The 27881-nt window shown below is 45.3% G+C and overlaps 1 protein-coding gene across 1 annotated transcript in view; it reads right to left on the minus strand.

The window, feature by feature from the left end:
- Positions 1-17307, minus strand: part of ARHGAP31 (Rho GTPase activating protein 31) — a 113091-nt gene extending 95784 nt beyond the window's left edge. The window contains exon 1 of the mRNA XM_079922988.1: positions 16392-17307. Coding sequence (XP_079779114.1) covers positions 16392-16491 — 100 coding nt within the window. The 5' untranslated portion in view covers positions 16492-17307. The remainder of the gene's footprint in view (positions 1-16391) is intronic.
- Between the last annotated feature and the right edge of the window lie 10574 nt (positions 17308-27881).

A 27881-nucleotide genomic window follows, 5' to 3' on the forward strand; every position in this document is an offset into this window, starting at 1 on the left:
AACACAGACACATGACAGATGCACACACATGTGCAAAATACTCCTGCAGAACACACCCTCCATCCCCACCCCACCACCACACACACCCAAGACAGCATTGCCCTTCCCTGGGTCCATCCACTCCTTCAACACATATTTGTGAGTGTTATGCTAGGCGCCAGTGGTAAACTGATAAACCAGGGGACATGGTTCCTGATCTCACAGAGTTGGTCCAGGGTCAGCTAGAGTCTAGAATGAGGCAAGAATAGGGTGGGGCTGAGAGTGGTACATTCAGTACAGGGTACAATGGGAGCACATAGGAAGGGCCCCTAACCCCTCGTCAGAGGGATCAGGGAAGGCATCCTGGAGGACGAGACATTCAAGCAGAGACCCAGAAGATGGGTTGGAGTTGGCAAGACTGAGGTGGTGGAGCTAAAAAGAGAGACAGGGAGAGTGTTCTACACGGAGGGTGGAGCATGTACAAACACGGGGAGGCAAGGGGAGCACGGCACTGTCGAGGAACCACGAGAAGTACAACGTGGCCAGGGGACCTGCTCAGGTGGGGAGATGGTGTCCATTGAGGCCGCAGAGGATGCAGGTGTTTGAGTGTGATGGGCTGGTAAACCTTGTTGGTATTTATGGAGTTGATGTTTGTCTCGAGGGCATTGGGAAGCCATTGAAGGGTTTAGTGAGTGACGTTGGTGACAAGCTCTCATCAAGACATTCTCCTTTTGGCCACTGTAAGAATCTACGATCGTAACTAATTTCAATCCTACTTTAAGATACACTCTGGCTTTAGTTTCTGCAAAATATATGTATGATCAACTTTGGGATACTTTTCCTGTTTAGGCTACCACCTCCATTTCACCTGCTTTTGCTGCTCTTCCCGGGTCTCTGTGGTCTGGGCCAGGTTGGCTCAGATGACCAGAGCACTGTTATCAAGATGCCATGGATATGCCAGCAAATAGCTTCTTACTGCTCCCTGCTCCCAGCCTCAGCCTTAACCTGGGGCCTGGACTCCACACGGACAGAATATGGGCTGACTAACCAACATCCCTCAGGAAGACTGGAAAACAAGTTTAAGGTATAATAAGAAGTAAGTGAGCTAGGAAATTCTACCCTCATCATAAGCAAAGGGAAGCAGTATTACTATTCAATAAGTTACAGATAATAGAAGTTGTCAACGAAAATGATGCATGGCCCATACAACACACTCAATAAATGCTAAATCAATTGAACAGTATTTAGACAATAAGAGAAGCTTTATAGGAACTTGTAAAAAAGAGGAAGATTTCGATATAAAGAAATGGTTAAATAAGCTATGGTATTTTAATGATATCACATATATGTGGAATCCCAAATATGACACAAATGAACCTGTCTATGAAACCGAAACAGAATCATAGACAGAGAACAGACTGGTGGTTGCCAAGGGGGAGGGGATTGAGGGAGGGATGGAGTGGGAGGTTGGGGTGAACAGATGTAACCTTTTATATATAGAATGGATAAGCAACAAGGTCCTATTGTATAGCACAGGGAACTATATTCTATGATAAACCGTAATGGAAAAGAATATTAAAAAAAGAATGTATAGGGACCTCCCTGGTGGTGCAGTGGTTAAGAATCCGCCTGCCAATGCAGGGGACACGGGTTCAAGCCCTGGTCCGGGAAGATCCCACATGCCGTGGAGCAACAAAGCCCGTGTGCCACAACTACTGAGCCTGCACGCCTAAAGCCCATGCTCTGCAACAAGAGAAGCCGCTGCAATGGGAAGCCTGCGCACCATAACGAGGAGTAGCCCTCGCTTGCTACAACTAGAGAAAGCCTGCATGCAGCAACGAAGACCCAACGCAGCCATAAATAAATAAATTTATTTAAAAAAAGAATATATATACACACACATACACATAAAAAACGAATGTATATATATATGTATAACTGAATCACTTTGCTGTACAGCAGTAATCAACACAACACTGTAAATCAACTACAATAAAAAAATAAATTAAAAAAATAAATTATGGTATTTTATAAAAAGTATATATATATTTGCTTGTACATGCACAGAATATCTATGAAAGATTTCCAAGAAAATTAACACTAGTTCCTTCCCAGGTGAGGAACAGGTAGGATGAGGACAGGAATAGGAGGGAGATTTTTTGCTATACCTTTTAAATTCTTTTACAATTTGAACCACGGGAATGTAATACCTGATTTTTTTTAAAAAATTAACTTTAAAAACCATCCATTCAGCAGAATCTCAGGCAGTAATTAAAAAGAGTGAGATCGAACTATACTCACAAAAATGGATCATTCTCCAAGATCTATTGTTATTTAAAACAGCGTACTTCAGAACATATGTATGTTGTAACTTTAACTTTGGGGGGGAAAAAAACAGAGAATCATTCAATATGTGTATTTTTTAGTACATACACAGAGAAAGGTCTCTGTGTTGTTTGACGCAGTAGTCATGAGCCACATGTTGCTACATAAATTTAAATTAATTAAAAGTTAAAGTTCAGTTCCTCGGTAGCACTAGCCACATTCCAGTGCTAACAGCCAGAGGCGGCAGTGGCTGCCTTATTGGATAGTGTAGATAGAGCATATTTCCCTCAGTGGGAAAGTTCTCGTGACAGAACTGGTCTCAATGAATCCAGCCCAGACTGTGAACTGGCAAATGGGACTGCAAGGATGTGAGAAGGGACTTTGTACTTTATAAATCTCTGTATCGTTTGGATTTCTTTTTAACAATTACTTTAATAATTTTACAAGGGTAGAGGATGGCTCACACCTGTAGCAGGTATTTATTGCTCATTAAAATTGCATCCTGCATTTTTTCATGACCCCTGCCATTCCTACTCAGGAGCCAAGGGATGGCAGAGCACCGCTAGAGGAGTTACCCCAGTGAAGGGGGAAGAGAGATGCCCGTTGTCCGCAGTGAACACAAGCCCCTGTTGCCCCCTCAGGCAGCGGCTGACCATGCTGCCAGTCTCACTCCCTTCTGGGCCTCTGCTATTCAGTCACAAGGGACAAAATCAGTTTGAGTGCCTGCCAGCAGGAGAAGCAAAAACTGAAGTATTTTTAGTTCTTGGAGTTCTGGGATTTGGCAAGGGCAAGGCGGGCACAAGACAGGGAGTCCCACCTCCAAGGGACCCTGAGGTCTCCTCCGAGATGGGACCTAGGCCGGTGGGGAGGGAAGACCGCTCTGAGGTGGGGACAGTCAGCCCAGAGTGGAATGGGAGCACACGGGGCCAAGCTCAAAAGGGCACCTGGGAGTAGAACTGGCAAGAACAATAGGTCTGATATCTGCTCTATGGTTTCTTAAATTGGGGGATGACAGGATGAAGAGAAAGCTGGAGGGAAAAAGAGATGGGATGGAGTAGAAATGTGAGCGGGAGGCAGGTGGGAACGAATGTTACAAAAATTTTCACCTCAAATAAAACGTGGATTTGAAATGTTAAACATCACTCTGGTTATCATCCATAAGACAGAGAGAAATGAAATTTCCTAAGATGGAAAATAAATAGATGAAATGAACTCTGAAAGCCTGAGTTACAGCTGCTTGGGGCACCTCACTTTTCCTCCCCCTGAAGGAAGTTTACTCCTAGACTAGGGTCCAATTTTTTCCCAACAGCAACAATAGAAACAGCAAAAAGGACACACGCTTTGAATGTGGCTCGAGATTCTTCTTCCTTTCTCAATCTGGAACTTACTATAAACCTCATCCAGGAAGGTAGGTGGCTCAGGCTTCAACCTTGTTCCCTTTGTTCTTCTCTCCAGAATGTCGATCCTGCCATACTGTTTTACACCTCGACACCTTTGCTTATATTGTTCCCTCTGTCTGCAATATCACCCCTTCAGGCAGAGACTACTTAGATTCCACTCATCGTAGAAGATCTAGCTCCTCTGAGTCAGAACTGATGATATCCACTTCCTCCTGTGGTTTGTGTGAGGTTCAGCAGAGGATGTGTCCATCCCCTGCGTGGGATTGTGAGCCCCTACAGGGACAGATAATGCCTGCTCATCCCTGTGTCCCAGCTGACCCCGTGCCTGATGCATGGAAACTGCTTAGTAAATGCTGATGTCCATCTATTCCTCCACTCTCACAATCACCACCCTATTCCCTTCATTCACATTATTAATATCTATGGAGCCAACCATATGCTGTGGGGGAAACAAGACTGTGGTAGCTTGAGTAATGGTGCCTCAAAAATGTCCAGGTCCTTATTCCTGGCATCTGTAAATGTTGCCTCATGTAGCTAAAGGGGATTTTGCAGATGTGATCAAACTAAGGATCTTGAGATGAGGACATTATTTTGAATTATCTCATGTAGTCACAAGGTCTTTATAAGAGAGAGGCAGGAGATCAGACAGAAGGCCATGTGAGGACGGGCCAGAGGGAGCAAAGATTCTTCCTGAGAGCCTCCAGAAGGGAACCAGCCCCGTAGACACCTAACACACAGGTGAACAGAGAAAGGTCAGTCTTCAAGGAGCTCATTTTCTTTCTACTCAAGGAAGGAGACAATTTAGGAAACCATGACAATCGTTGGAGATGAGACGTAATAAAGGTCTAAACTTCACCATCCTGATCACCTTCTCAATATACTCCTGTGTATAAGCTTCCAGCTTCAAATGGAGCACTGAGAAATGAACACAGACTCCCTATCTGATTCAACCTGTGAAGAGTGCAGTGTGGATCCCTTGATCCACACCCTCTACAGCCTAAGATGCTGTTCATACGGCCTAAAATTGAGCCAGATACACCTCATTCAGTCAACTGTCAAAATGCAATTGTGGAGCAAAGAAATAGGCACGTGTGAAATGTCATACAGGCCAGCTAAAACCCCGGCTTTACACTGTTCCATCAATGACAGAAACAGACTCATTTTCCAGATTTATAACTCTCCTGAAATACAGATGGAAAGTAGAAGGTTGGATGGCGGTCACTATGATTATAGCCTTTCGCCAGAACCCATAACCCTCATTTTATTTCTTTCCAGTTTTGCTTTTAAATTGTTTTCTTTTTCTGATTACTACAGAAATGTACAATTTAGAAAGTTTACCACATTCCCACCCCAGAAATCTATATCAACAGATATGAATCTTAAAACCAGCATTTTTATGCATTCAACCAAAGAAAATAAATAATTGTGTGTATATAAGAGAATTAAAGAAAAAAACAGAAAGAAGGAAACCCCTAGGGATATATGGGAGACTTGGAATATTTGTTCTCATCTCCTTCTCAACTTCCTTGTCTGTAGCATTACTCAGGAACCACATTCTGAGTAATGAGGCTGAAACAGGATAAGATTTCTCATCACCAAGGAAATAAGAACCACAGTTAACACTTATGGAAGGTTAACTAAATTCTAGGCAGTGCACTAGTTTATTTAATCCTCATAATGACCCTGTGTGATAGGCACTATTATTCTCACAATCCTCACTTTATAGATGAGGAAACTGAGGCACAGAGAGGTTTGGTAGCTTGTCCACGGTCACACAGCTAGCATGGGGTAGAGCTGAGATTTGAACCAAGGCAGACTATCAGCATAAAAGCCACATACTAGCCACTTTGCCACAGGCACTGCTTCTCAGAGAGGTTAATTGATTTCACTAAACTGCATCTATTAAGGCAGGACATCAAACTAACAGGCTTTATGAAGAGTATGTTTTTAAATAAGGAGTGGAACAAAAGGGCTTTATGAAAAATTCAATGAATCAAGATACCACATTCCCATAATAATTTAAAAAGATTTTTCCCCCTCAATTTAAGTAGTAAAAATACACGTTCACTGTTGAAATTTGGGGCAATATAAAAACTATAACGAAAAAAAAATCATGTGGTTTCACTTAGCTGCTTCTTTTTACAAGCTAGTCAAAGTGAGATCAGTAGGCCAAAGATATCACAATCGCCTGGAGCTCATCTTCAAAATGTAGATCCCTAGGCCCCATCTCAGACCTCCAAGAGCAGAATCTCCGAGGGACTGACCTAAAACACTGACCTGCAATGGCACTTTACAGCTTGCAGCCCTAAAAACTGTAGAACTCATTCTGTGGGATCGTGTGTTCTCCACAGACCCAGATACTACTGGACCTATGCAAATGCCCATTTGAAACTTTTATTAGATGTCCATTTTGTTTCAAGGAGTCCAAATGAGAACTTAAGGAGTATTTCTAATACTCCTTAAAGTGTACTAAAATTTAACCAATATTTCTCAAATTCTGAAGTTAAATTTTAAATGAAATGAAATTTTAAAAGTAAACACTCCAGTTTTAGTCATCCTGATGCCCAGTAAAGTTTGAGTATCATTGCCAGACCCTTAAAAAGAGAGGCCCAGAACTCTTGGACCCATAATTCAGAACTCATATTCTCCCCTCCCACCTGCCCCCAGAACAGCCTCCCCCGTTTCCTTTCTGAAACCAAGTTGACTTTAGGAGCAGTAAAAAAAGGGGAACTGAGGAAACCAAGTCTCATTGGAGAGTCAGGCTTGGGTAAGGGAAAACAGGTTACTGGATGGATATATTTTCCTGACCTTCAGCTGCAGGCTCTGTGTCCGGGGTCCAACAGCTATAATGCAGCCCCTGAGAGCCCTCGAGTGGGGTTTGTGCCCTCAGCTCTGAGCCGGATTCAGAGCCCTGCACCCAGCTTTGCTTTTCCAGAAAGCAAAATGGCTTCTCTCCACTAACACCAGGCCCATACTCTAGCTATTAGCCAAACAAAGGATTTTCCAAATATGGACCCGAGAAGCATGTGCACTTTGAAGGCCACAATGAAGCTTAAATAGCTAAAACATATTAAAAAGAAAGCCAATAACTGACGCCAAAAAGCGTGAGTCCTTAAAGAACAGAACAGCAAGACAAAAGCCAGAAAGAAGAACAAAAATATGCATTGTAGGGGAGGGGCAATAGGGAGGTGTAGATTTATATGGAAGAGTTGACATCATTGTTTCCCAATAATACTCAACATGCAGGAAACAGATGGGAAAGCAGTGGTGGAAGGGGCTACTTATGGTAACAGGGCATGCTCTCTGTTTAGAATCCTGCCATTTGGAACCTCAACGTTTGACTTTGAAAAACTGGGGATGGGAACTCCATTGCCAGCAGTTTTATTAAAGTTGAACTAAATCCTGCTGAACTTATCACCTTGGCAATGCATGGGTAAATGCAGCTCTGCATATCAGACCCTGATTTACTGCCGGCATGACTGCAGCTGTTTGGGTCCAGAGGAGACAAAGCTAGGAAAGCGGAATTTAATGTCGGACAGACATGGTTTGACTTCTGGTTCTCCCAGTTCCTAGCTGGGTGATGTTAGGCAAGTTGCTTAATCTCTCTGAGTTGGTTTTCATATATAAAATGGGGGAGGGGGAAGGTCCCTGGTGGCCTAGTGGTTAGGATTCCCAGCTTTCACTGCCATGGCCCAGGTTCAATCCCTGGTTGGGGAACTGAGATCCCGCAAGCTGTGTGGTACAGCCCAAAGTAAATAAAATTAAAAATAACAATAAAATAAAATGGGGGTGGGCAAAAGAGAACTTTCCACATGCAGTGGGGAGAGATTGAGGCTGCACATTTATGCACATGTAGATTTAATCAAGAAACATACTTAGGGTGGTCAGTTGACATCATTTTAAAAGTTTTATGTTTTAACAGAATCTCCCGTTCCCCTGCTCTTGGGCCAGGCGCAGACACAGCCAGACCAACTGCCACACTTGTGATCAGCTACAGTGCCTTCTCCCGACAGTAGGATCACTCTCCTGCCACTGAAGACAGCTTCTGTCACCCCGGCCAAGGGTGCAGCCGAAGGGGTTGCAGGCTTGGAGGTCCCCTCCCTCCAAGCCTGGCCATTACAAGTCACTGTCAACTACCTTTCCCACAGTTTAAGCATCTTCTCCCCCGGGGCTCAGGAGGGTGTGACCAATTACAAGCATCAGGCAAAACCATGTGGTTTCCTGTCTGTAGAAACCAACCACTCTATATCTCCGTCATTCCTCACGGGTCAGATGATGCTTATTGTTTTATTGATTTATTCCCCCCTTACAAACAATCCACTCATAGTTCTCTTTCACTCGGTTGCCTTGAGTGTTAGCATCTCCCGCTCGCACCTTCTGTAGAACCCTCATTTCATTCTTGGTACTCTTTTGGTTATTTTCCTGTCTTACGCAACCCACTAGGCCAAGAGCAACTTGAGAGCATCTTTGTAAACCCCAGAGTGTCCAGCATATTAGAGTCCCATTAAATATTTGTTGCATTGAATTGAAAGCCCCATACAAGATGGTTTCTGAATAAAACCATGAAAAGAGCCAGAGAAAGAAATATGCATAATTACACAAATTAGCTCAATTCACGAAGGCTATAGATTTATTTAGTTTGCCAGCCTCCTACTTTTTATGTCAGACTGTTTTCTGCTGTCTGTAACAGCAAGAGCTGGTATAAGGTGCTTTTGGGGAGGGTGACATTCACCCCTCTCCCTCTGGGGGGTGGCGGCGAGGGGTCCCCCAGAGGCATACTGGGTCAGCATCAGGCCATGGGCATGGCACCAGGGCATGGTATGCATGAGCCAGGCTTGAACTAGAACAAAGAGTGCCTGAGACTCGATCCCAGAAACTCAGTTGGTTCTGGGGCCCCGCCAAGAATGTGATTCATACCAAGGAGTGACTGGTGAGGCACTAGGGATAGTCAGTGTTTCTGGGGCACCCCGTGCAAAGCCTGGGTCCATTTCTAACTGGGAGTAGCTATGCGCCCTTGTGGGGAACCTTGAACAATCTTGGATTCCTGCTGTTCCAGCATATCAGCAATGTCCCAGGTCCTGAGCTTCCTAGAAGGGCTCTAACTCTGGCTTCCTGAGGAGGAAACAGGGTCCATCAATCATCTGCTGTGTGTTAGCCTCAGGGAGGCCAGCGAGCTACCCAATCTGCATGAGCTGCCCAAGGCCACCCGCCCAAGGCCACCCGCCTTTAGCCGAGCTCAGCGTCCACTTGCAAACACAAAGCCAGTGAGAAAACAGAATATCAGGTAGAATGAGGATCAAACTGGGTGCCTCTGACTCTAAGGCAAGTGCTGTTCCAGGAGGGAAGGAGGATTGTGGCTGCAGTAGGCAGGGAGGGGCCTGGGAGGAAAAGGTAGGGGACTTGAAAGTTACTAGGTGGGGTTAGAGTACGTGTGTGTGAAAAGCTCCTGACAGAGGGTGAAGTGCTATGCAAACGTTAGCTGTTATTATTACTATTCTCCATCTAGGCTGGGGGAAGAACAACGCAAGGGAGAAAAGGCTATGTTTTGCAGGTTAGTTCTTTTTTCTTTTGACAAAACTGTAACATAAATGTCAAATTATGAAATATGCTATTTTGGGAGATTGTGTTTGTGCCTAAGACAGGCTTGGCTTTGGGAGTCACACTAGATCTGGATTTAAATCTTGCCTCTCTTATCTCTACAATCTTGGCAAGTGATTTAACCTCTTGGATCTCAGTTTTCTCCTCTGTAAAAAGGGTAAAAATGCCCAATTCTTACAGATTTCGAAAATATTACTTTGTACGTATAAAGTGACTGGCACATAGTAAGCAATGAATGCAGACTGTAACTCTACAATTAAAAATAACAAGCAGGTGTGGTTTGGGGCTCAGCTTTCATTTCTGGGTCCCTTCTCTCCTTCCAAGACACCCCCCCTTCCTCCCCCTTCCTTTAGCAGCCTAATGTTCTCAGCTTTCTCTATCAAAAGCTGCTCTTAAAAAAATCTAGCACCAGTATCTGTCTCTTCTGATTTGAAGTCATCATGCTTTCTCAGGGGTCCCTTATTTTAAGGCTTACCTAAAATTGCATACTGGGGGGAAGATTAGCGGGACGGTGGGGGGCTGCTATCTAGACACCTAAAGTTCCATCAGGCTGTGGCTCCACCTCCATCAGGACTCAAGGACAGTCCTCTGAGGCAGGAACACCAAAACCTAGTAAACTGAAGGGTGACATTTGTGTTGGGGCATAGAGAGAAACAGAAAATCAGGTGGGAATGCACCTGCAAGCAAAAAGAAAATTAAATCTGAAGTGTGACAAGTGGGTAAATGCCACTTTGGCTTCAATACAGGGCAAGCAATGAGTGAAAAAGAAAACAAAATAGAAAATCGAAAGAGCTGGTAGCGCCATGTTCCTGGGCCTCAAGACTGGGGTGAAGGAACCAGACCAAGGAAAGTGGAGACCTGAGACCCAGAAGGTGCGGGTTGTGGGGGGCGAGGGGGGGAGGTGCCCGGCAGCTGACACTGACTAGCCTGTTCTGGAGGAAATAAGCACTGGGTGGTCCCAACCAGAGGGTCTATCACTACTTTGTTCCAATATCTAATGGAAGAGGAGTTGGGGGGCACTTCTTATCCCCAGACTGAGTCCTGGACCTCTCAGCCCTGTCCTCCTCTCCCACCCTCTGCCACGGAATCCCAGGAAACTTTCTGCAGGGAGGTGACCCCCAGGAACAATCGGTCCCTAGCAAGTGCTTCAGAACTGCCTTGGTCAGTCAGCTTCTGGAATTTACAACGTGTTCTCCCCTCATCCCCACTCCCACAGGAAAAGGTTTCCAGGCTAGCCCACAGATGCCTAATGGATTAAGGGGGGAAATAAAAAGAATGTATCAAAAACTACCGCTCTGATGGCATTGGGGAGCTTATCCACCACGTACAGCATCATCTATGGGAAAATGTGTTCCCAGTTCCAACTTGTTTCCCTCTGCCCCAGCAGATGGTCCACTGGGCTCTAGGGCAGGTCTGGGGCTACCTTAGCAGTCCCAAGGCCTGGGCCTCCAGCGGCTGGAAGGCATCTGGGCAGCTGCCAGTGGGGGTGGTAGGGGTGGAAGAAGGGCGAGGCTATGCCTGTCCTCAAGGGGCTCCTGGCAGAGGTCTGGAGACTGGGCAGGAGGGAGGGGTGTGGGTAGGCGGAATGGCTGTTTCCATCCTCTGGATGGGTTGTTTACCAGACCATGCAGAGTCAGTTACAGTTTGGCTTCATGCAATCAGTCAGCTTGCTCCAGGTTTAAAAGCCTTAATCCTCCTCTTTTAGTTCTTCCTGTTTCACTGTGGGAGCCCAGATCTGGGGCTGCCCCTCTGAACTCAAGCCCATGAGGTGGCTGTTCTGTCTGCACAAACTCCACCTCCAGGACCTGACTTCTCTTTCAGTTCCCTGAAGGTCCGGGAGTGGCTGGGTACCTTTCTCAGATCTTTCTGAGGGCCCTTGAGTTTCAGGTTGACATTTTGCTCTCCCACCACTGTATACTGATGGTCCACTCCCCAGAGGCTCTGGGAAATCCCTCCGTGAACTCTCCATTCAGCGGGACAACTAATCTGCTTCCTGTCCCTCTTGGTGCTTAATTAACCCATCTGACCATATCATTTACTCGCTTCATCGGAGCCCTCATGCATTCAGTCATGGATAGCATGTGGTTATGCTAGGGCAAGTCCAGGGTGTTATGATGACAACAGCTACATTTAGAGCTTACCTTACGCATACCCTCTGCTAAGTGCTTTGCCCATAGTAACTCATTTCTCTTCACACCAGTCCTCTTATCCTCAATTCACAAATGAGGAAAGTGAGACCCAGAGGGGGTAAGTAACTTGCTCCAGGGTCACTCAGCTGGGAACAGGCAAAGTTAGGATTCTACCCCAGGCTGTAGGCTTCCAGAACTCTTAATGGGAGCCCCCAGCAGGGGGCACCTGACTTGGGAGGATCAGGGAAGGTTTCCAGCAGCAGCTGAGACCCAAAGATGAAGAATTAGCTCGGAAAGGTGTGCAAACGATGCCAGGCAAGACGCTGGGAAGGAGACCACTAACCCAAAGAGGATGTCCCTGCCATTCAATGTTAAATCTTCTCGTGAACAGAAAATATTCACCTTCCTTGCTAACACTCTGCTCCTGTTTATGTTTGGATTTTTTGTCTATTTAATTGAAGATAAAAGCTTTTGCATTTTCTCCTTCAGTCATGACAGCTAACTTCAAAGCTTAATTGAGCCATTGGTTTCTGAAAGTTTGTTCACATCCCTTAGACTGTAAATTTCTTGAGTCTGGAGTGCCTGTTTCTTTCTCTCCTACTGTACCTCCACAGCACCTTATACTGGTTTCTTAAATAAGCGAATAAACAAAGTGAGAGAATGACTTAGCTTCAGAAACGTAGAATAGCTATGCCTCAAAGTTCCCATTGCCCTATCCTTGTTCTTTGAAATGCTGGGGCCGTCTTACTCTCATCAAGCTTAAAATTATATTTTGTAATGGGTGTTTACTCGTTATGAACCTTTTGTAATCCCTCGATTCAAATACATATATATTTTTTCTTTTCAACCTGATAAGAACTAGAAAAAAACCTTCAGGAATAAGGTTCTTATCAAACATTCAGAGGGTACATTCTGAATAGTCAAGGCTGCTTATCCAGGGGGAAAATGATCTGTAAACCCCTGCACTATAAGCAGTGGTTCTCAACTCTTCCTGCATTCCAGAATCATCTAGGAAGCTTTTTTTTTTTTTTTTTTTTTTTTTTTTGTGGTACGCGGGCCTCTCACTGTTGTGGCCTCTCCTGTTGCGGAGCACAGGCTCCGGACACGCAGGCTCAGTGGCCATGGCTCATGGGCCCAGCTGCTCCGCGGCATGTGGGATCTTCCCAGACCGGGGCACGAACCTGCATTCCCTGCATCGGCAGATGGACTCTCAACCACTGCGCCACCAGGGAAGCCCTCTAGGAAGCTTTTAAAACATACCCATGCCTGGGCACCAAGAGATTCTGATTTAATTGTTCTGAGAGGGGGCCTGGACATGAACTTTTTTTTCATGCTCCCCAAGTGATTCTATTGTGCTACCATCATGGCAAACCATTGCATGGACAATTATCCCTTTTTACCAGGGAGTGAGTCAAATGGCAGAGATTGTTGGGAAGGGTGAGGAAGTCCTCAGCCCTTAGAGTGGGACCAGCACGGAGGCAGAAGATAGCTTTCCTGTAATGCTCTCTTACTGGTCCCTTGACTCCTGGCCCCAGCATTTTCAAGCACTGTGGGAAGACCCAGAGCACTTGATTCAGAGGGGAGAGGTAGGAAATGCTCTGGGATGCACTCTGGCCTCACGGGGCTTCACCCACAGCCTCCCAACTGCAGGTGACACAATGATGTGGTTTTCATCACACAGCTGCAAGCAAGGGTCTTTGTATTCAGGGGTCAGAAAGAAGAAAAAGAAAGCTGTACTATTTTCAGCATCAGCAGTGAGGAAGTGATGATCTTCTCCCTCTATTCCAGACAGGAAGAGAAAGTTCTCTGGTTCCCGGGGGAGAGCTAGGGGTTGGGGCAGCAGCCACCATGCTGGAGGGGAAGGGAAAGAAACACTGGCTAAGTTGGCCAGGAGCAACTTCATGCCATTCTTGGGTGATCTCACCAGCCTGGAGAAAAGTGGCCAAAGAAGCAAAAGGGGGAAATTGGCCATTCGTATCAACCCTACGTGCAGCTTGGGACGACCAAGAGCAGAGCCTGAACATGGCATCTGTGTGGCTGCCTGAAGAAACTGTATACACGATTTGTGTGTATGTGTGTGTGTGTGTGTGTGTTTCTAAGGAAAGATTTCTGCTTTTCATCAGCTTCCTAAAGATTAAGAACAACACTGGCCCCGAGCAACGTCTGCGCTAAGTTAAACACCTATTTGTCACCCTGCCTCATTAGATTTGTCCAGTTGAAGGTAGCAGGACTGGGTTACAGCAATTGGCAGAAGTGGATGACATTTTTCCTCTGTGCTCAGTCCGGGGGTATAAATTCCTCATGTTCAGGTGGTCTGAGCACAGCTAATTGTCACCAGCTTTGCCTTGTACCCCAGCTCAGAGAATTCCCTCCCTCCCCAAACACATGGGTTCTCTTGGATTCCCCACATCTCTGTTCTTTCCTTCTGCCCTTGTGTTCCCAGACCTGAATCCACTTTTCTGCCTCATTTTATCCTTGACCTCCAAAGCTGAGTAACTGGGATGTCAGTCTTGTGAGGCCCTCCCCAGCCTTCTAGATCCTAGTTACCATGCTGACTTGTCACCCTCAGGATTCTGGGCTGAACTTCCAAGGTGGTGAGCAAAGGGGCACTACCCAGGTCAGTTTTTCCTCCCTGGGGGCAGAGTCCAGGCCTTGTCTATTAACCAATACATGTTTCAGAAAAGTCCATGAGGAGGACACATTGTTTTAGAGAAAACATTAGCACTGACTCTATTTATTGATGCTACACTAAAAGAAAAATAAGAGACAACTGCTTAACTAGTTTTAGATGTGGGAAAAAAGAAATCCTAATTATTCTCATTTATATAAGCTGCTTATTATGCCTGCCTAATTCCTACGTGGCACAATAATGGTGTGTGGATCATTAAGTGGGTCAATTTCCTTCTGTTTCAAAGGAACTTTATTCAGGTATGTCAGTCTTGAAAGTTTGCTGATTCTGGGGCAGGGCTGTCTGCTTTCAATTAACGGGAAAAAAAATCATTAGAGGAGAATGTTGGCCTAGACAAGGATGCCAGGGAGGGGAGAGGAGGCTAGTGGGCCAGAGCCCTCTGCGTCCCTCATGATTGACTGTATGACATTAGGCCGGTCACTTTACCTCTCCCGGCTTCCCTCCTTTCTCCCCAGGGCAGGAAGAGCACGGGGTACTGGTTTCAATTTATTTTTTCTTTAAGAGTAGCCCCTTTTCTTTTTTTTTTCCTGAACGAAACATATATAAAAACCCAAAATATAAATCAGGTGAAAGAGGAACCGTTTAAAGCTGCCTTTGAGGAGTCTTCACAGAACCCTAGGATTCCTTGTTCATCCCAGGATCTGTGACATTGTAAGAATGAGTCAGGACTGATAAGCACCTCCATGCAACTCTCAGCTTTGGAGTGAGGGCCCAGAAGAGCACCCACTTGGTGAAAGGTGGTATCCAGGAGCATTCATAAGTGAACATGGACATGAATCTGAAGGCCCCCTGCAAAAACAGGTGGAGGAGAACCATTTCATTCTGAACTTCTGAGGGTAGTGATTAAGATGCATAGTTGGAGTTCTCTCACACTCAAAAAATCTCAACCTAAGGATGTTATTTGAAATCTACCTCTCCAGATTGTTGGAGAGGATTACATGAATTGACTCAGTCGTGTCCCAGTTTCAAAAGAGGCAGTTTTGAAACCTGTGGTCTCCCAAGCTGTAAAATACTAAGCCATCTGTCCTAATGACATGGCAGCCCCTGAACTCAAGGACACCACAGGAATATCACACCACTGCAAATTACTAGGTGGTGCTAAGTCCTTAAAAAAATGAAATAGAAACAAAAGCACTGCTCTGTTTTTGAGATGCACATTTGATACGAGCTAATCAAATAGTTTTTGAGATTATTTTCCTGGAGGCAGAGTTATTCTGCAGTTAGCCCTTCAGTTTCCCCCCTTTGTTGTATCTATCTATGTATAAACACAAGGCCCATATAGTGGACTTTTTTCTCCCTCACTGAAATTTCTGAAGACAAGGCCTTTTTGTCACGGGTAAGTGCAGGGCCAGTCAACCTTAACAAAAGCAGTCATTTAATGCTCAATTTCCTCAACTTTCCTTTGATTAAAAACTTCTCACTTCAAATGCTGGTACTGTATTATAGATTGTTTTCTTTCGCCCTCCCCCCCCCCCAACAAACGTTTAATAAGTTGTCTCTACCCTGGAGGATTCCCTTTTTTTTCCCCAATCCGACCTTGAAAACATAGAGGCTCTCCTTTTCATGTACAGACCCTAAACTATTTTAAAATCAAGGCCCTCTGACCTTTTTACAACACTCTTCTTGTCAGACACACCAAACGCTAATCTGAAAACCAAGAGGAGGTAGAGGGTCTGAGGGGTTGGGAAGGGGAGGGAGGGAGCTACTATATATTTGGCATCAGTTCAGAAATTCAGAAAATGTTTGTGCAACCACTCCCCCGGCCAGGATCCACCGCACCCCCGCCTTCCAGCACATTAATAAAAAAAGATGTGAGCGGATGAAATCGGAGAGCCCGGGAGGGACACCTAAGGCGGTCATAATTACGTACCCAGAGAATCCCACTGAACACCACACCACAGATCGAGGCCTCCTCCCTCCCCTCCGACATCCAAAGTTTGGGAACAGGACCTCTCAAGCCCCCCACCCCCAAGCCCCAGAGGTGGCCGGTTAAACGTGTAGCAGCACCGGCGCACCGCCCATTAATGGCTTGGGTGACACAAACGGAAGGGCTGACACAACCTCTGCACGTCGGGGTGGCAGCGTTACGCACCTTAGGAATCATGTATGTTTAAAAAAAAAAAAAAAGCACAGTGAGCGCTCAGGCCTGGAATACATTAACTTGGGAATTGAAGGCAACACGCCCTACGAGAGTCCCTCTCTCTCTCTCTCTCTCAAACAAAAAGAAGCGGGGTGGGGCGTTGGGGGGGGAGGGAGGCGAAGGCACTTTACCATCCTGTCCTGAGCTTTCCAGATACTCCGTCAGGTCACAGCCAAAGGCGCTGGCGGCTCCCTTTCGTTTCAGCTTCTGCTTGGCACCCTTGTTCTTCATGAGTTAGTCCCAAAGAGGTTGCCCCTCCGTCTTCCCCTCCCCGCTGCTTGGCACCGCGCCTGCGATGGTCTCCGGGGGAGGTTAGATCAGTGGTTGCGGCGCGGCGCTGGGGGGCCGCATGGGCGTGGGGAAGAGCCTGGGCCCGGGGCAGCGCGCATGGAGCCCGCGGGGCGCGGAGCCCGGCGCGGGCGCGGAGCCTGAAATCCACGGCGCTCTCCTCCAGGGCCGCGGTACCGCAGGCCGTGTGGAGCTGGCAGCGGCGGGCCGGCGCGCTGGGAGTGTCACTTCCTCACTTGGAGTCCCAGGGACTTTCACGGGCTCCCGCGGTGTCTTCGGGTGTTCTCCTCCGCTTCGGAGGGAGGGCGAGCTCTCCGGTCCGTCTTCTAGAAGCCCGGGAGTGGCCGAGAGCGCGGGGAAGCCGGCGGCGGCCAGGGGCGCGGGGACAGCCCGGGGGCTGCCGTAGGTCCTCTGCCCGGCGCGCGCTGTCCTGCCTTCAGACGGCTTTGGTAGAACGAAAAACAAGCATCCTGTCTCTCTCGCCCGCCCTCACGCCTTCCTTTTTTTCCTGTCTTACAAATCCTAGGATCATCCAGCTCAGGAAATGCTGGAAGGAAGTTAGCTAGGGAGGGGGGTGGAGGGTGGAAATTTTTGGCAGCTCCGTGCTGGTGTGTGTATGGAGCTGGAGGAAGTAGGTGGGTGGGTTGAGGAGGACGGGGTGGGGGAGAGAACGCGCTCTTCGGAGAGCTGTTCTGCGACTCTGGAGATAACTGGGCAGCTCGGGAGGAAATCGCCGCTCTCCTAGGAGCACCCGCAGCCCGAGCCGCCCGCTTCCTGCCCCACCGACGGCTCTTTGAAGACCGCAGGAGGAGGCGCGCTGGCTTTCTGGATGGAGGGGGCTAGGTGGGACTGAAAAAAAGTGGCCTGCCTTGTTTTTATCGTCATTGTCATCATCTCTTTGACACTTTCTATTTCGGTGCCTGTCTGCTCCTACACAGACACTTAAAGAGTAATGACGGAAACAAAAACAGGGATTCCAGCGGAGAAAGCTGACGGGGAGCGGTTTTCAGCCGGCCACTCCCAACCTTCCACCCTCCTTTCCGGCGCCCAGGTACCCCCAACCCAGCCAGGTCCCCTCCCAAGCTGAGGGAGGGAAGGAGGCTGCCGCTTTGTAACCACTGCTCAGGAAATTAGATTTCTGGTTAGAGATTCAAGCACGCGCGGGCGCGCGCTCACACACACACACACACACACACACACACACACACACACAAACGCACACACAGACGTTATTGCAAAGTTTGCTAAATGGAAGTGATCTGGGGGGGAAGTCTCAGATTTAAGGTGACTCTGATATTCTGACCTAATGTGGAGAAAGCAGTCTTCCAGGTGATTTCATAATTTGTCTCAAGTGTTCAGGAGGGCATGTTTTTCTTCTCCAGTTAATTTGACTTCTGTGTACTCAGCACACAATAAGCACTCAAATTCTTGTTATTTAATCATTTTAGGATTAGATTAAACTTCCTGGGTAAATTCAAATCCATGTATAGGCTTGAAGGGTAAGGACATTCATACAGCTCAGAAGGCTGGAAAAAGCTTTAGGTATAGTATTTTAGTCACTGAATCCCTTTACAGTCTCTCATCTCCCTATGTATCACCAAGACAGTTTATGAACTTTGACCCTTGACCTTCTCTCTTTGTCAGAGCTTACAAGTGATAGCGTGCCTGCCAAATCTGGCTCACAGATGTGTTTGGTTTAGTACATGCCATGCTTTAAATTTTTTTTAAATTAATTGCCAACATTAAAGAGTTAACATTTTTCACATAAGAGATCGGGATTTCTGGCTTCTCTTGCAAAAATGGAAGATCTGGTCACACCGAAAGGGCATTTCCTTATGGCAAGGACTGCTGATGCCAAGTTGTAGCAGCCCGCATGGCGGCACCACCTTCTTTAGAGAGTGAGCCCTCCAGTTTTGAAGCCCCCAGTGCCCGTCTTCCCCACTGGAGTTTGCGGCCCAAGCTCTGTGTATGGTCTCTCCTTCCTTCTATTTTCCATCGGTCTCTCAGTGACACCAGCATTGCCCCAGTCATCTTGGCAAGACATCTTCAAGTAACCACTGACTCATTTCTCTCCGCCGCCACCTCCAGTCTAGTCCCGCCCAGACAGATGAGTCCTTCAAAATGCCTCTCCTCTGCGCTTCTTCCGTGCAGTCCCATTCAGTGAGGACCATTCACTCCTAAATTATTAGAATAACTCCTAGTGGGGTTTGCTGAGTCCGGTCTCTTCCCATTTCATCCTGTGCACTAAGGGCCTGTTGAGTCTTCTGAAGTATTGCTGTTGTTGTTTGCCTGCTTTGCTCAGAACCTGTCAATGACTCCCTGTTTCCTACTCCCACGACAGCAATTTCTAAGCATCTTGTAAGCTACTTGGAGAATATTTGATAGGGTATTTAGTATAATGACTTGTTCCTTTATTTATAGAGAAGCATCTCCACATGAGACTGTAATTATTACTATTTTTTTATAATTATTACTATTTATTTAGGAATTTACTGTACCAAAGACTTTCATATTTGACCTACAGTGCATTTCATCATTTTGGTAGCAAAGGAGAGAGGCTAAAGGGTTGCTCTTTTCCTGGGTCCAGACCCCTAAGCACAAATTATGGATAAGTTGTCAAGCCCTGTGAATTACCTTTCTAAAGCTTTAAAAACATTCTTCTAACTTTTTACGTTGAAGTAATTTCAGCTTATAAAAATTTTTACAATAGTCAAAGAATTCCCATATACCCTTCATCAAGCTTTCCCAAATATTAATGTCTTATATAACCAGAGTACAATTATCAAAGTTAGGAAATTTATATTGATGCAATAATATTAACTAATCAGCAGACCTTATTCAAGTATTAATTAATTTTAATTATATAAAATTTTTATTAAATATGGTCTTTCTGACAATAAAGTTCACCAGTTAAATAAATAGTAATTTACAAGTAATTCTCAAAACACTTCACTTTATAACATTAGCTATGTAGGAGATCCCCTTAAGCACCATCAAACCCAGCAGGTGTAGGTTGTCACAAAACAGGGCTGCCTAGATGAACCGTAAAGCTAATGACTGACTCAGCCCAGAGATTCTTCTATGCTTTACTGAGGATTCCCCAAAGGGACCCCACAATCACAGAATTTTCATTCTGGAACAGCCTGAGACCTTTCAGCCCCTGCTTCGTGATAAGCTGGTTTCCGGTTGTTTAGGGTTCAGGGTTGAGGTAATACTGAACAAGGGACAAGGTGTCCTTTACGTCTGGACCGACTGAACAAACTTTATTTGAAATGTGTACATGGTGGTTCTTTGTCTCTACCTGATAGCTCTCAACTATCTACACCCTTATGGTGGGAAGAACTCACAATTTATCAGGCTGGATAATGAAGCTACACAGTGACAGCCTGACCCAGGGAGCTGGAAGGTTGCCCTCTCCCGGTTTGCTCCCCGCCCCCTCTCATTGCTGAGTAAGCCCTGTGATAATTGCCGAATTTAAATCTAGCCCTTGTTCTGGACACTCTCCTTCTATTTTTCTTTCTCTTCCCATTTTTCTTTTTCTCTTTGCTTACTCTAAGATGTGTACCTTTCTCTGGGTCTGTGGAAGGAAGTCAGATTTGGGTTCCGATGGGTTTTTTCGCAGGGCTGAGGATTTCCCAGGAAGCAGGTTAAATGGAAATAGTGTAGGAATGTTAACAGGAGGACTAATTAAGCTATTTGGTGATAATATAAATTATGCCTGTAGCAGATTATCATGGTGCAGAAAGCACTTAGCTCACATGGAACTCCCACAGAAGAGTTCTGTCCTTGCCTATGATTTATCTTATCTGCAATTGGTTAAGACTGGTGCTTATCAAAATGTGCCATCTGCTTCTTTCACTCACCAACGTTGGTAGCAATCTTCTCTGCTGTAAATAAACAGATGCAGAAGACCAAGAGTGAATACTGGGAGATTTTTTTTTAAATTGAAGCATAGTTGATTTACGATGTTGTGTTAATTTCTGCTGTACAGCAAAGTGATTCAGTTTGTGTGTATATATATATATATATATATATATATATACACACATTCTTTTTTATATTCTTCTCTATTATGCATAAAAATATCCTTCTCATAGGATATTGAATATAGTTCCCTGTGCTATACAGTTGTTATACAGGACTTTGTTATTTATCCATGCTTTATGTAATAGTTTGCATCTGCTAACTCCAACTCCCAATCCATCCCTCCCTCACCCCCCACTCAGTATTGGGAGATTTTAATGTCACCTGTGATTTAGCCTTTTCTTTTACCCAATGGGCCCATAAAGCTAGAGTAGAAATCAGCAGTTTTAGAGTTCTCCCTTCTCTCCTCATGCCCAGCCAATTAAGTATTCATATAACTCCTTGTTCATGGACTGTGGTTAATATGCTCTGAATTCTTTGTTCTGGAGTACATCCTTCTGCTACGTACATTTTCTCTCCCCCTTTCTTCTCCCCCTTTCCAGTTTAAAGTTGCTAGTGTTGGGACTTCCCTGGTGGCGCAGTGGTTAAGAATCTGCTTGCCAATGAAGGGGACATGGGTTCAAGCCCTGATCCGGGAAGATCCCTCATGCCGCAGAGCAGCTAAGCCCGTGTGCCACGACTACTGAACCTACGTGCCACAACTACTGAAGCCCACGCAGCTAGAGCCCATGCTCCGCAACAAGAGAAGTCACTGCAATGAGAAGCTTGCTCACCACAATGAAGAGTAGCCCCCGCTCGCCACAACTAGAGAAAGCCCGTGTGCAGCAACAAAGACCCAATGCTGCCAAAATTAAAAATAAAAACAAACAAAAAAAACAATAGTTCCCTGTTTAAAAAAAATAAAGATGCTAGTGTTGTCACTGATTGTTGGGTGTGATGGGCTGCATTGTGCCCCCCTCCATGTTCATATGTTGAAGCTCCAATCCCCAATCCCTCAGAATCTGACTGTATTTGGAGATAGGGCCTTTAAAAACGTGATTAAGTTAAAATGAGGCTATTAGATTTGGCCATAATTCAATCTGACTGGTGTCCTTGCAAGAAGAGATTAGGACACAGAGAGACACCAGGGATGTGTACCACAGAGAAGAAACCATGTGAGGACATGGCCTTATGAGAAGGTGGTGAGAAGGTGGCCATCTGCAAGGCAAGAAGAGAGGCCTCAGGAGAAATCAAACCTGTCGACACCTTGATCTTGGACTTCCAGCCTCCAGAGCTGTGAGAAAATAAATTTCTGTTATTTAAGCCACTTCTCTATGCTATTTTGTTATGGCAGCCCTAGCAGACTGATATACTGGGTGAGGTTCTTCCATGAGAGAGGTCTTGTGCCCCTTCTGAGCCCAGCCACCACTACTCTGAGGGTCTGAAGCCAGTAGAAGATGAGGATGGCCAGAGCAAAAGGGCTTCTAGAAAGTTATGTATGCCAAACTCATTATTGCATTACCCTGTGCTATGGGTTCCCAGTGTAGGTTATAATGCAAACTGTTGCTTCTAAGTGTCCAAATGAGATTGGATAAGCATCCTTAGTGGGGTTGAGGGAGGTCCACATTACCAATCTCTAATCAAACAGGACAGAGTGGAGGAGAGGTCAACTCGACGGGAGAGAAGGAACGAGAACCAGAATCAGTCTCCCCATCCTAGAAGCAGGAATAACCTTTAGCCTGTAGGCGGTACATCCTGAAACATGGCAGCTAACCTCCCATTGCTCCACCAACTCTGCAACCATGAAAGCCAGTTTTGCTTCTAAATGGGGTTCTAAGAGCAAGCAGGTGTGGTGATAACGAAGAAGGAGGAAGGCTTTAAATGGTCCCACTCCCAGCTTAAAAGGTGAAAGACAGACATTATTATTATAAATGATATTCTCTCTCTCTCTCTCTTTCTCTCTCTTTGTTTCTGAAGCATTCTGTATTTAAGTTCCTTTTCAGTTCCTAGAGTTGCAAAACTGTATTGCTCAGGGCAAAAAATAAATAAATAAATGAAAACACATTGGGAAACACAGCTTTACAGCCTCAGTTCCCTAGCTGAGAAGGTGATTCAGTTGCTTCCCCATCAACTAGGCATTTTGGAGTAGAAAGGGCAGAAGGTGAGGGAATAATGAGAAAGAAAAAGACTTGGTTTCAAAAAAGAAAGTCTTACTAACTTTTTATAATAAAATTGCATCGATCAATGCCCCTACCCGCTAATTCAGAACCTCAGACTTTTATTTAAAAGACGAGATGTAGGAAGGGGTAGAGTCCAAGATGACCCCAAGTTTATCGGATTGGGGGCTGGTAAGGGTAAATATTATTTTTTGGAGAAGGATAAAACATACCTGTCAAGGGCCATGTCAGAGCTGTCAGGAGGAAAAGTCCTTTGATAGTGTAAAATGCAGGACTGGGTAGAAATTGAGAGGTTAGGACTAGAGATTAGATGAGACACCTGCACACAGTATTTGAAATTATTTGAGAAATAAGTTTTCCCCCTCCAATATTTAAGTTACATTCTAATTTCTTTGCATTGAATGTTGTTCAAAAACAAGAGGTTTAGAGATCTTTTGTGTCCTGCAGAGTGTTTTAAAAACCGTAGCCACATTTGACCCATAATGCACAGTGTAGCACTAAATGAATCTTCAGTATTTCAGAAACGATGAACAAACCAGGCAGCACAAGACCCTCTTGTCCCACTCCACGTGGGCGCTGGACTCAGCCAAACAGCAGTGGGAAACTTCCTTCCTAGAGTCACATGCAGAGAAGAGACTTCACAAGGCCGGGGGGAGAGCCAAGTGCCCTGGGTAGAATCACTATTATACCGACATGGGAATCTGGGCAGGGTCTTTTTATTTTTTTAGTTCTTTTTAAATTTTTTTTTTTTTTTTTTTTTGCGGTACGCGGGCCTCTCACTGTTGTGGCCTCTCCCATTGCGGAGCACAGGCTCCGGACGCGCAGGCTCAGCGGCCATGGCTCACGGGTCCAGCTGCTCCGCGGCATGTGGGATCCTCCCGGACCGGGGCACGAACCCGTGTCCCCTGCATCGGCAGGCAGACTCTCAACCACTGCGCCACCAGGGAAGCCCTAAAATTTTATTTTATATTGGAGAATAGAGAGTTGATTTGCAATGTTGTGTTAGTTTCAGGTGTATAGCAAAGTGATTCGTTTATACATATTACATGTATTCTTTTTCAACTTCTTGTCCCATTTAGGTTACTACAGAGTATTGAGTAGAGTTCCCTGTGCTACACAGTAGGTCCTTGTTGATTATCTATTTTATATATAGTAGTGGCCTTAGTTTCTAAGTCTGAATTTGTATCCCTTTGGGTGGAGGTGTCTGTTCGGTGGCCCAGAGGGAAAGATGTCTGGGTTGGGGGGTGTGGGGCGTTGCTGGAACCGGCAGCCCCCGGAGGCCTGGCTGGGTCTGTCCTGAGGACCTAGCAATAGGTTCTGGGGTCCCTCTCAGCAGCTGGGCTTGGGATCACTTCTCTCACTCCCTGCTCTGTATCTTGGGAGTTCCTAATCTGAACAGAGACTCCGGGAAGAAAAAACTAGATTCCTCATAGAATTCAGGAGTCCCTGGGAGAGGGGATAACTTAGCTATCTGGCTGATTTCATTTATCTTAGTGTCTTGTTTGTTTTGTTTTGTTTTGTTGCCTCTTATTTTGCCTCTGTTTCCCGTTTTACTCTGCTCTGCATCCCTTTGGGAATGTTGCCTTCTTTCTGGCTCGGAGAAAGCCAATAAAAGGAGCAGAGATGTGGTTCCAGCTCCATCTGTCTCCCCCAGGGTCTCCGAATACTGAAACAAGTGATTTTCTTAGGTGGGTGGGGATCTGTCTCCACCCCGCTCATTGTGTTCCAGAGTTTCCTGTGCATTGCCTGTAACCCTTTACCAATCTGCCAGGAGCCTTTTAACACAAAAGGGAGGAGATGGGGGAAGGGAGTACTGAGGAAAAACATCCCTATAAATAGCCCTCTTGAACAAAATTGTTTTCCCAGTACACAGTTGTTTTTAGGCCTCCATGCCCCCCGTGATCTACCTCTGCACCCTCCTCCTCATACATTCCAACCTTCCTCAACATGCCTGGTGTTCTTACTCAGTCCTCTCTGGATGAAGATGTTCTAGAGGCCCAGGATAGAAGCTTCAGATCCCCCATAGGCCCCTCACCAGCTCTGGGTGCATGGGCTGTGGTCTGGGGCTGACCTGGATTGAACAAATTTCTTAACTTCCTTGAGCCTTAGTTCCTCCACCTGATAAATCAAGGTTATAATAACTACCTGGTAGAGTTGTTGTGAGGATTAAATAAGATAAGGAAATAGCCTAGCACTTGGCCTGTATTTAGGCCAGTGCTCAGTACACAAAGGAGAGTGATTTTTTTTTTTTAATTGAAATATAGTTGATTTACAATGTTGTGCTAGTTTCAGGTATACAGCAAAGTGATTCAGATACTTTTCCCATATAGGTTATTACAAAATAACAAGTGTGGCTCCCTGTGTTATATAGTAGGTCCTTGTTGGTTATTTTTTTACGCCTGTGAATCGCCTTTCTGTTTTGTAAATAAGTTCATTTGTACCTTTTTTTTTTTTTTTTTTTTAGATTCCACACATAAGCGATATCGTATGATATTTGTCTTTCTCTGTCTGGCTTACTTCACTTAGTATGGTAATCTCTAGGTCCATCTATGTTGCTACAGATGGCATTATTTCATTCTTTTTAATGGCTGAGTAATATTCCATTGTAGAGAATGATTTTTATTATCTTCTCACTGAGCAATATTTCTGTTTCCTCCATCATGATCCAGTTCCTTGGGATTATTTTTCCCATTTCCCCATCCTGGTCCCATTTCCCATATAAAACACATTTATAAGACTTTATTTTATTTTCATTTATTTATTTATATCTTAACCAGTTCCAACATGGTTTGAAATGATTTACTTTACATTTAACTGTTTAGAACCAGGAAACATTTTCAGAAAAGGTAAGATTGCCTCTTGTTAAACAGTTTTCTGACACTGAAGATATGTTGCCTTTTGTGGGCAATTTGGGAAGCAGTTCTGATTGTGGCTCACACTTTTCTTACATCTCTGGTGTCCCCAGACCTGTTTCTACTCCTATCTTGAAAGCACAATATGCAGAAATTAGTTTGAGGACAGGAATTATCAGAGGTTACAGATATAAGTTACCTCAATATATAATTATATCCCCCAAATTGTGAACATTTGGAAGTTGGACAATATATTCCTATTGTTTTTCATTATACCTTTTGGATATGTTTCAAGGTCATGGGGGTTGGCAGTGGTGGGAAAATGGTACCAGTTTGTAAAAAGGATTATACTTGAAAAATCTTACATCTATTTCAGGGAACATTCTGCCTTTTTCAATCCTCAGTACACAAGTATTTAATTCTCCATGCGGATCCTAAAAGAACCTAGTCAGATGTACACAAATATCATTTACTGGTGCACTTTTTCAAAGTAAGATTGTGTGTGTATATCTATCTAACACCAGCTTATCACACATTAATTTAATTTCATGGGAAGTCCTCACAGATTTCGTGGGAACTGATTATTTAAAGCAGCTTCAGGTTTCCTCTCTAATTCTTCTATTTAGAAGAACCTCTTCAGTTGGATATCTACCTTGCGGTGTATTAAAACCTTTCAGATTAACATGCACATGCCTGGATTTACTCCTAAAATATCCTACCTAAACCCCTACATTTCCCAGACAGTCCTGATTTCAAATATTCTGCCCCATTGTCAAACCACATGCCAAAGGATGTGTACTGATTTTTGCTTTAGAAAATACGAGCAATGTTATAAGATGAATTGTGTCCCCCACCAAATTCACATGTTGAAGTTTTAACTCCAGTACCTCAGAATCTGAACTTCCTTTGGAAGGAGGGTGGTTGTGATGTAATGAATTAAGATGTGATCAAACTGGAGTAGAATGGGTTCCTCACCCAATACAAAAGGTGTTCTTAGAAAAGGGGGAAATTTGAACACATTCATGCACACAGGACGAATGCCAAGATAAAGGCAGAGATTGGAGTGATGCTTCTGCATGCCAAGGAATGCCAAGTATTGGCAGGAAACCACCAGAAGCTAGGGGAGAGGCATGGAACAGGTTCTTCTTCACAGCGCTTAGAAGAAACCAACCCTGCCGACACCTTGATCTTGACTTCTAGCCTCCATGACTGTGAGATAGTAAATTTCTGTTGTAGAAGCCACCCAATTTGTGGTACTTTGTTACAGCAGCTCTAGTAAACTAATGTAGCCAGCATAGTAAAGAAGCAGAGCTAGCCCCCAGTCCCGCGTTGGAAACTGTTACTCTAATGATCAGATTGGTAAGAGTCTAAGTAAACTCAGAAGTCTCTTGGTGGAAGTATCTGTATCTTTACCTGATGCTAACGGTTAAGCACTTTTATACAGAGAATGCTCACTTCAGCAAGGAGCTCCAATGGAGGTCAAGGAGAAGAGTTACAGAAGTATACAGGGTTTCGCCTGATTGTACAGGATGGGTGGGATAGGGAGATTGGCGGAGGTGGGGGGTGGGCTCCTTCCCACATACCTTAATGTTTTGAAGCATGTTTGGGGTACCAGAGAAAGGAAGCTCTGCGAGGCCTGTGTGATGGCGCTGTGGCCTCTTGCATGGGCCACTCTGGCTCTGGCCACTTGCTCTTCTGTCCCTTCTCACACCTCTGCAAGGGATCCAGTAAGGAATTACCTTCCTGAAGGCTGGAATTTTCAAGAGTCTGCGAAGTCTGTTTACACTCAGCATTTACTCATTTATTCAGCCAGTCAAATTTCCTTAGCGTCCTCTACATGCCAGATACCGGGTTTGGTGCTGAGGACACAAAGCAGAAAAGACTCCATCCATGCCCTCAGGAGCCCTCACCCTAGTGGCAAGAGAGCCAAGCACACTGGCAACTGCAATATCAGGAGACAGATGGGAGCCCTGGAGTCGGAGTGATTGATTGCCTGGCTGAGTCGAGGGGATATCCTAGAGGAGGTGACTCTGGTGGAGGCTTGAAGCGTGACGATTTCTCCTGCAGATAACAGGGGAGAGGATTTTCAGAAAAACAAGGACAGCATTTCTAGGGACACAGACATGTGTGAGACCAGGACTTGTGCAGGGAGTGGAAAGCGTCAGCGTGGTTGGGTGTGGGAGAGATTGGTGGCATGGCTGGCTTGTGCCAGTCCGGAGTTGATCCTGCAGTGGGAATTCATTAAAGAACTTGGAGCAAGGCAGTGTTGGCCAAACCTGGCAGAGATGTGGGGGTCAGGACAGGGACAGAGGGAGGTGGCAAACCAGGGGGAAGGGCACCATGCAGCATCCCTCCTTGCCTACTCTCTCACCTTACTGAGAGGTGGAGATGCATCCTGGTT

This window comes from Stenella coeruleoalba, assembly GCF_951394435.1.
Source record: "Stenella coeruleoalba genome assembly, chromosome: 5".
NCBI lineage: Eukaryota > Metazoa > Chordata > Mammalia > Artiodactyla > Delphinidae > Stenella > Stenella coeruleoalba.